Source organism: Hippopotamus amphibius, chromosome 9, assembly GCF_030028045.1.
Source record: "Hippopotamus amphibius kiboko isolate mHipAmp2 chromosome 9, mHipAmp2.hap2, whole genome shotgun sequence".
NCBI classification, from domain to species: Eukaryota; Metazoa; Chordata; class Mammalia; order Artiodactyla; family Hippopotamidae; genus Hippopotamus; species Hippopotamus amphibius.
Window position 1 is genome coordinate 95,472,568 of NC_080194.1, and position 9,610 is coordinate 95,482,177.

The 9,610-nt window shown below is 56.6% G+C and overlaps 1 protein-coding gene across 5 annotated transcripts in view; it reads right to left on the bottom strand.

The window, feature by feature from the left end:
• The window catches only part of ZBTB16 (zinc finger and BTB domain containing 16), a 186,944-nt gene extending 180,549 nt beyond the window's left edge, over positions 1–6,395 (bottom strand). Inside the window, exons 1-2 of one of the 5 annotated variants that reach the window (XM_057747645.1) lie at positions 5,724–5,809; positions 1,746–3,103 (exon numbers count right to left, since the gene is read on the bottom strand). In XM_057747645.1, the coding sequence (XP_057603628.1) occupies positions 1,746–3,013 (1,268 nt within the window). In that variant the 5' untranslated portion in view covers positions 3,014–3,103; positions 5,724–5,809. Of the gene's footprint in view, positions 1–1,745; positions 3,104–3,909; positions 4,269–4,538; positions 4,554–4,626; positions 4,642–5,723; positions 5,810–6,100 lie in introns of those variants that run through there. The other 4 variants (XM_057747648.1, XM_057747647.1, XM_057747646.1 and 1 more) reach the window with 4 other exon arrangements.
• Between the last annotated feature and the right edge of the window lie 3,215 nt (positions 6,396–9,610).

Below are 9,610 nucleotides of genomic sequence, written 5' to 3' on the forward strand. Positions count from 1 at the left end.
CATTTCTCATACCACATAACCAAGATAATTCACATCCGGAGAGGATGATCAATCTATCTGGTCAAGTTTGGGGAGAGGGTTTCCTCTTTAGGAAAGTTTAAGCAAAAAAAAACACAACCTCGGTCTATTTCTGAGCAGCACAAGCATCACGAAGACACACCTTCGTGGCGGTTATTTTTCGCACCCGACCGGAAAGAATCGGCTGTGTTTATAGCTCAGCAGTACTTTCCACAAGGTAAGTCTCAGAGCCCCCACGAAGTGGTGTTGGAGCAGGTTCAGGCTCAGCTTGGGGTAATCAGATGACCTCCAGATGCCTCCACCTCCATGCCCCCACTCCCTCTCCCTCACACCCTCTCCTGAATGGTCAACAGAAGAATGGGGGGAGGGTAGAAGAGTGCAAAAGGGAAGAATCCACCCAAGATCAGCAAAACAGCAGGCAAGAGGGTGTGCAGGGAAATGTCATCAGAGATGACAACAGAGACTGGATTTCTTGACCCCATTCACCTGACCCAGGAACTGGAGGATGATGTGATGGGCATATCATTATAACAGATGCAGGCAAACACCAAACTCACTACAGATTCCGTCTGTGTTTATTCCACTTCTGATGAGCCAATTTCAAAACCTTCTGTTCCACAGACATGATCCACTTCGGGACTGAATGAGTCCAAGAGGCAGCCAAATGCAAGAGGGTTAAGACCTTAACTTGAATCCAGCTCTGCCTCTGAGTATCCATATGACCTCGGGACAAGGTCTTAATACCTGCCCACGTAAAAGAATGTCACCCACCTGGAAAAACTGCTGTCACAAAAACGTGACTCCCTGAAAAGCACTTGAACCAGGCATGTCATAAAAGCTATTTCACAGAGAAAGAAACAGAAGACAGAGGGAAGCCAATGCTAGCCCAAAGTGGCATTTCATTCAACGTGAGCAGAGATGGGTTAAGAACGAGGCCGCAAGCTGCAAAACCAATGTCTCTCATACCCATCCTTCCCCCTTGAATTTAAATCAACTCCCTCGAGATGTGTTTACAGGGACAGAGAATGAGAAGGGAGAGGAGGCAACGTTCCCGGTGATGAATGTTCACCAGGAACGATGTGTGGTACCTGCAGCTGCTCTTGTGGTCTGAGCAGCCTGCAGCCCCTCCCATCCTCTGGAGCTGCAGACAGGCTGCCATGTGTGGCAGGAACCACCGCATGGAAACTCAGGTACCTGAAAACTGGCTACGTGGCCAGATGCGGCCACGGGCCCTTCCTCCTCAGCCAGCTTCTCCCTCCCTCCACTTGAGGAGTCACTCCAGGCAAGGAGAACAGACCCAACAGCAGAAAAAGCCAAACAGGAACCCAAATGCAAAAAGAGAGGAAAAAGCCTAATAAGAAACTGGGCGCAGGGGATTCCCTGGCAGGCCCGTAGTTAGGACTCCGTGCTTTCACTGCTGAGGGCATGGGGTTCAATCTCTGGTTGGGGAACTAAGATCCCACAAGCTGCGCAGCGCGGCCGAAAAAATAAATAAAATAAAATCATATTTAAAAAAAGAAAAAAGAAACTGGGTGCATAAGCTCCCCAATGTCAGAAAACACCCAAGGCCCCCTCACCACACCTGAAAAGTGTGCCCCCCAGGGGGTCTTTCACAAAGAGCAAAGAGAACAGGGGAGCCAGGCCCCAGGATTCGGGAGTGGCTGGGTATGAAGGCAGGGTCAAGGCCAGAAGTTCAGGGTCAGGGTGATGGGCACGGAGGGGCCTACCTGTGCTGCTCCACAGCCTCGTTGTCGGGAAGCTCCACCCCGCACACGCTGCACTGCTCCCCGACAGTGCGGCCCTCTGCCTTCACGCCCACAGCCAGCTCGCCCAGCTTGCTGAACAGCTCCCTCTGGATGAAGCCCTGGGGCAGCAGCCCACCGTAGGTGCTGAAGTCCATGGAGACAGCCAGGGTGGGCTGCACGTGGAGCCCCGACGTCACCGAGGACGGCATGCTTAACACGGCATCAGCCTTGTGGTTGGGCAACACGGAGTAGATGCCCAGGTGTTTCTCAGCTGGAGGCACGGGGGGCTCTGGTCGGCCTAGGGGGCCCTGGCCAGCCTCGGCTGGAGGCGGCAGTGGCTCAGCGCTCTCCTCGCGGCCGTAGTGCAGCTCCCTAGCGCTGGTAATGACACTGCTCCGGGTCGGGGTCCCGGGCCCCTCCTTGCTCCTTTCCTCGACCTTGTCCCCCATCCCAGCTGAGATGCTAGACTCGGCTGGCCCAGGGCTGTCCTGGCCAGGCACCTCATCCACCTGCATCATCTCCGGCTTCACCTCGGCCACCGCGGGGTGCCGCCCACCCCCAGCCAGAGTGGGCTCCTCGGGCCCGGCCGGCGGCTGAAGAGCCCCTTGCAGGAGAGACTGTCCTATGGTCATCAAACTGTCCACCGCCGCCTTGGTGGGACTCATGGCTGAAAGGCCGAATGAGGTGGAGACGGAAGGGCTCTGGTCCACCATGGGCCCAGGGAGGCTCTGAGCAGCCACGCTGGCGTACCCACTCTCCTCGCTGGAATGCTTCGAGATGAATATGTTCTTGAGGTACCGAGCCTTGCGGTCCTCTTCCTCCTCGGCCCCGCCGTCCGCCATGGTGGCTTCCGTGTCATTGTCGTCTGAGGCCTGGATGGTCTCCAGGATCTTCAGGCACTGCTCCTCCAGGTACTCAATCTCCAGGATCTCAGCCGCATACAGCAGGTCATCCAAGTCCTCCGCCTTGGCTTGCAGCGTGGCCGTGTACGCATACTCCAGAATCTGCTGGAAGGTCTTTGGAGAGAGGAAGTCCAGAGTATAGTGCTGGCTGTTGCGGTGGAAGAGGATCTCAAACATCTTGCTGGTGCAGGCCAGCACAGTCCGGTGGGCGTGGAACTCCTGGCTGTCCACCATGATGACCACATCGCAGAGAGTCCCCGCCAGCCGCATCTGGTTGGCCTTGCACAGGAGCCCCGTGGGGTGGCTGGGGTTCTGCAGCTGGATCATGCCCATCTTTGTCAGATCCATGGTGCTCCCCGAGGCTTAGGCATGAGGCTCTCTTTCCTTCCTGGCTCTGCGTGGCGGGGCAGGGTGGGTTTCCTGGGCCAATGGAGAGAGCTAGAGGGGAGAAGGGGGAAAGAGGCAAAAGAGATGCAAGAACAAAAGGTAGATTAGTTAGTGTCCCTAAAAGGAAGCGCTCAAACAACAGCACCTCCCCCAGAGCCACCGCAAGACAGTCTCCGGGAATTTTCATGGAGGGGAAGTGGCTTCCTAGAAATCTACATGTCTGCCTTTACAGGCCCAGGAATGATGAGAGTAAAGAGAAGCTTCTGCCACAGCACATGCCGAACTCACTCACTGCTCTATAACATCCGGTACATGAAGTAAAATGAAAAGTACAGCGGAGTCTTGTGAGTCCTGGGCTTTCTTCAAGTCTGGGGCGGGGGAGGGGGCTCCTGCCCAAAGCTAACACTGATTATGAGAAGGTGCCCGGCACTTCATCTCAATGAATAAGAATTTAACCCCTTCCTCTAGTCAACATAAGCATTCAGGTTCACCCTCAACCCCCTGTACAGCAAGCCTCATCTTCAACACAGTTTTTCTAAATCCTGCCTCACCATGGCAGACCAAGGAGCCGGGGCTCGCAGCCTGGAGTCGCCGCTCACAGACATCTACGGGCAAGGTTCTCACCCTCAGTCAGTGACTTCCTGGACCTCTGTCCTGCCACTCTTCTCAGAGCTGCAAAGGACTATGCCCTGACCCCTTCCTTACACACATAGCCCACGGACTTAGCTTGGCTCACTTCCGCCCACGGGTACCTCACAGTGACTGTGTATGTAACGCAGAATCTCGACCGTGTGTGTGCACGTGTGTGCATGCACCAGCCAGACAGGGAGAGAGAGTCAACACATGTGCACACTTACATAATATGCCACACTTATCCCCTGCCCACAAGTGCCCAGTTGTCAGGAGGATCTGTAATATGTAGGCTAGGTCATGAGGGATCCATAGAGAGGTCCTAGGAAACATGCACCCCTAAAGCCAGGAATGCACATGCTGGGAACACAGGCTCCCAGGAGTGGGCAAGTCCTGTGACCCCGAGCAGTAATTGATGCTGGGAATGGCTTGGAGGTGCAAGAAGTGATATTGGCACCAGCATCTACGATGTGAGTTACATGGAGTATGAAGGGAACACAGGGCTGGAGACAAAGGCCTCTCCCAAAACACTGTTTGGGATCAGTAACAGGGCCCTGAGCCTCCCATACCTGTCTAAAGAGTGTCAGAAAGACCTCCCTGGCCCAGGTCCCACCCAGCCTCTGCCCTGCTGTGGCCAATGTTGCAGTGAAATGAACTGAGAGCAACGCAGGGCAAGAAGCTCTCCCTCACTCTTGGAACACTGCTGGCCTCCGCCCCCAAAAGGAACCCTATTGGCTGCCGAGCCATAGATCTTACTCGGAAAGAGTTAACAGGACAACTAATCGAGACACTTCTGCTCCTCACCCCAGGGTGGGAACTGAGGCCATGGGGGCAGGAGGGGGGGGGGACCATTCACCCGCGCCTTGCCACCATGAGCTTTCCCGCAGACTTCAGGGTTTCAGAGAACTAGGAGGGAGCAATGGAAAGAATGTAAGCTGGGCTACCCGAATTCCTTCCCAAAAACAAGCTCCGTGGGTCCTGGGGGAAGTCCGGGTGCCCTCGTCGGCCGTCCCCGCCACCCCGCGGCTCGGCGCCCGCGATCCGGCTGTCGCTGCCTGCAGCGCCCAGCCCCGCGGCGCTGACCCGCTGGAGCTCCGGGGATCGATCGCGCTCTCACACCGCCCCCCCCCCCCCCCCCCAAGTTCCCAACTACCCCACGGAGACTTGGAGACGACTTCAGCAAACTTGGGGAAGCAACTTTTCCGGGGAAGCCAGACGGCAAAGAGAAAGGGAGCCGGGCTAGGGAAGAGGGAAAGCGAAAGAGACCCGGACGAAAGGCGAGAATCCGGGCGGGCCGGGCGCCGGGGCGAGAGCGGCGAGAAGGCGGACCCGCCTTGCGGCGAAGGGGAAGCACAAAAGCCCGACAGCGAGTTGTGGGAGGAAAGGCGAGAAGGGATCGGCGGGGCCTCCCTCTCCGACCCAGGGCCATGACCCCCGGGAGCGACGGGCAAGGTCCCCGGCCTCGGGCGGGTGGCGCCAGCAGCCGGCGCGCCCGGCCCAGGCACGTTGCGAGCGTCCCGGGGAGCGGGCGAGTGACTCGGTGCCGAGCGCGTCTGGGAGTTCCAGTGGGTCCGCGGGCCGGCGAGACCCTGCGCCTTTCGAGCGCGTGCGGGAGTGTTCCACGGGCTGTGCGAGCTAAGCTGCCGGCGCGCCGGGGTGGGAGAGGCTTCCCGAATGCATCAGGTGCAGAGCCGAGCACCCACCGAGCGCGGCCGGGAGCGCACAGCGAGCTCCGGCGCCACGGCCGGTCCCGCCGAGAGCCGAGGAGGGCCCGGAGCGCTGGAGACACTCCAGCGTTCCGCCACGGAGCCCCTCCCTCCAAAACCGGGGGGATCAAGTCCAACCAAGAAAAAAGAGCCCACCACGTTTTTCAAAGAGAAACAAAACCCAAGTGACTCCCAGTCCTGCTCCCCTCCGCCCCCAGATCCGCTCCTCGGATCCTCCGATTCTAGCTTCCCAGCCGGCGGGCGAATAAACACACAAATAAACCACAGCCCTATCTCGCGCCCGCGCACCGGTCGGCATGCATATGAGCACCCACCGGCTCCGGGCTTCTCCGCCGGCCCCTGGTGACACAAAGCCTCCCTATTCCCCACCCTCCGCTTGCGCCCTCAGCCCCCGCAGACCGCTCTGCCCCCCCCCCCCCACCTCTCACCCCGACCGTGCCCTGGAGCGAAAGGGTTGGGGAGGCAGCTGCGCCCAAGCTGACAGCCGGGGCGCCCCCTTCTAGCCGACCCCCAACCGCCGGTGGCGACGGCTGCAGCAGCAGGAAGGGAACCAGCGAGCCGAATCAAATAAGGCACAAGCCCAGCGGCCGAGTGGCCGAAGCGAGCGCGCCCCCCAGACCTCTCCAGCCCCGGGGCGCCCCGGCGCGCGGCTATCACTGGGCGGTGCGCCGCTCACCGGCCCCCCACTCACCACTGCCGAGCCGGGCGCCGTGGGGTGGGTGTGTGTGCCTCTTGGGGGTGTGTGCCTGTATCGGGGAGGGGTGTTGCTGAGGAACTGTTGCTCTCGGTATCACGGCGGCAGCGGCGGCATCGCCCGGCAGTTCGCAGTACCCGCTCTCATCGCCCTCAACTCCTCTGTGCTGCGAGGTTAGCAAATCACCACCGGCTGCGGCGCCTCCGCCGCGTCCCACGTCAACGCCGAGCCCCCTCCCCTGCGAGGCCCCGGCGCCTCTCCATCTTTAGTGCTGGCGGCCGAACCCGGCTCCCTGCCCACAGCTGCCCCCTTCCCTCCCCCCTCCCGCGCCGTCCCCGGGCTCAGCCCGCCCACCCCCCGCACTGGCCGAGCCCGCGCGCGATCCCCGCCCCACCCCTCCCTTCTCCTCCCCTCCCGTCCCCTTCCCTCCCCTCCCTTCCCCGCGCGCCGCGCTCCGGGCTTCGCCTGACATCTAGCTGCTTGCTGGGGCGCTGGCGGCCGCCGCTCACCGGTCAAGCCGAGAGGAAAGAAGGAGCTCGTGGAGAGGAGTGCCAGGGACTCGGAACCCTTAGTGGGGGCAATGGAGGTGAGGGGCAAGGAGCACCCACACCTTCAACCCCCAGGTTTTAAATTTCCACTGGAAACGGGTTTTGTTTTCCCCTGATGCTCCGGGCGCGGAGTTTGGTCTCCGGATCCAATGTTTGCCCCATTCAGTGCGTGTCATCTCGGCTTTCACTTTTTCTCTAGGCTCGGGGCGGCATCCCCTGTACCCCGACATCGGTTTTAGAAGGTCGCTTTCCTGGTCCCAAGCCCAGGCCTTTTGTGCCTCCGGGCCTTCTGAGCATCCAGACTGTGATTAGCCTCCAGGCGCAGAGTTCGAGGGCCCGGGTGAACCAGAGGCTGTGAACCAGATGCCATTGGGTCCGCGGGGATCTGTCGTCGAGGGGAGGCTCCCCATTTTAGCTGTCGCGACCCCTGGAGGCCAAGGTCGAGGACTGAGGGAAACTTTTCTCCCTCCCAGTCTTGAGCATCCCCGGGGCTTTGCCCCTCTAGGAACCTGGCTGGCAACAGTTCCTGAGAACTGTGCTCAGTTCAGGGCAAAGTCTTCAGGGGCGAGTGAAAGCTTAAAGAAGATTCAGGCCCCCGAAAGTGCCTCCTCTCAGCTGGTCGCTCCACTTTAGAGGGTGGAGTTGAGGTCAGTAACCACCGGGTAGAGCAACCAGAAGAAATGTGCCCTTCCGCGGGCTGCAGATAATTCCCTTCTCCGCCCTTTCCCTGGAGCTTGGTGAAGGTAGGGTACAAGAGGTGGGAAACGCTCTTCTTCTGGGCACAGGACTGCCAGCTAGGCTAAGGTCCAGGAGCGTGGGGGTGAGGGTGGTGGTGGAGAGCGCCCTCCCTGGGTCTCCGGACAGTCAGCCCTGGAGGTCATACAGTTTTCGCAACCCAAGGCTTCAGTCAGTAAGTCCTGAGTGCCCTCAGTGAGTCCCCTCAGTGAGTCCCCTCAGGCAGTCCCCTGAAACGCGGGGTGGGTCAAAGATTTCCCGCAGGACTCAACGTGTAATCACATCCCACTGCGCGCCTCTGGCACTGCCCCAGACCAAGAGTCAGGCCTCAAGAATTGAAGGGTCATGGAAAGTGGCAGAAGCCAACTAGAGGCAAAAATCCACTTCCGGCCTCACAAGGCCAGTTGGCTGGAGTTTACATCAAAACCGATCCGGTTTACAAGAGCTACTAACCGAGTAGTCCCAAAGACAGGCGATTCCATCCCAGCAAGCATCGTGTCTCCTACTAGCAGGGAAAGTTCTCAGACCTGCAGGAGTGAGGCAAGAGAAGAGGACGCGTGAGAAGCCACTTGAAAGTGAAGGAAGGTAGTTATCCTCTGATAGCAGAGAATACAGCAACGTCCAACAGATGCCTGGGAAAACACAGTCCCTGGGTATTAGATTAACAGTAAAGAACTATCTATGTAAAGGCTATTTTTCTAGCTAAGGTCTACAGTCTGTAAGAGGAAAGGAATTTAAAGAAAGTTATGAAAGAACTGGTTTGATAAACAAGGATTTACTGTATAGCAGAGGGAATTATATAGTCAATATCTTGTGATAACCTATAAGGAAACAATTCTAAATATATGTATATTTGTATAACTAAATCATTTTGCTGTACACCTGAAACTAACACAACATTGTAAATCAACCATACTTCAATTTAAAAAGAAAAAGAAAAAAAGAACTGATCTGCAAGGAGAGCAAAAGGAGAGGGATGTAAGGAGAGAAGACAGCCCTAGGGCCTCACCAGGGAAATAGAAGAAAGAATCAAGAAACTGTTGCGCTTCTGCCTAAATGGTACCTGCCTAAATGGTACCTGCTGAAGGTTGCCTCCTCGCTGTCCACATCCACCGTTTCTGAGTGCAGTAGCAGGAGAAGCACACAATTAACCCCAGATCTAATCTCCTATTAATCCTCAAATCGAAGAAAGGGAGACTCTCTGGAAACAATGGGAGAGAAAGAACAATCCCTCCTGGCCCTGAACCCCCACCCCCTCACCCACTTCCATGCCATATTCAGGCTATGTGAAAATCGCCCTTGCTTCATAAACTTGGCCCATTAAAAAGCCCAGCCCTTGTTAGTAAGTGTTAAAGAGAGATTAATGCCTGAATTTAAGAGGTGGAGAAGGTAACAAAAAGGAGGAAGGCAGGCGAGGCTGTGGGCTGAGTGCCAGCATTGGGCTCCAAGCATTTCCACTTTGCGCTGAAGGCTGGCTGCACAGCAGTTTGATAAGGTTTATTGCGCCCAGATAAAGCAGCAGCAGCTCCCCCACCAAAACTGGCACCATTTATAGCCAGAGCTATGTCCTTGGGCCCCTGGAAGGCTGATGAGAATCCCCAGTTCAGGGATTTCATATGGCAGCACCTAAAACCTGGCAGGATGGAAAATTACAACAGCAAAACGCTCCCTTTTGATCTCTCTCTCATGTTCATGTATTTGTAGCAGATTCTTTTTGGGTTCTTTTTGTTTTCGTTTTTTACTTTTTCTCTTGCAGGGTGTGGTGAGAGAAGCTGGGACATCAGTGTTGACAGATCCTAAAAATAGGACTTCAGTGTTACAGGGAGGTCATCCTGGAGACAGAGGAATAGATGTGTTGACCTTTGGGTGGAATTCCATTGCTAAATCTTACTCCTTCCTCCCCTCCTTTACTCATATGCCTCCCGCTGGTAGCAGCCCTTCAGTGCTCAGGTTGTGGAAGAGGAGAGGATGTCAGGTCTAAACAATCTTGCAGGAGAGACAGTGGGGATAATACCTCATTCTGAGCACTGACTGTGAATCTTAACACATTACCTATATTGTTTTATTTAATCCTCATAACAGCTCTCATAATGCAGGTACTGTTCTTTCCCCCATTTCTGTGGATGGAAACCTGGGGCTCAGAGAGGTTAAGTGACTTACCCAAGGTTGCAGAGCTAGTAAATATCAGAGCTGAGACTTTAAATCAGACCATTCCAAGTGCACA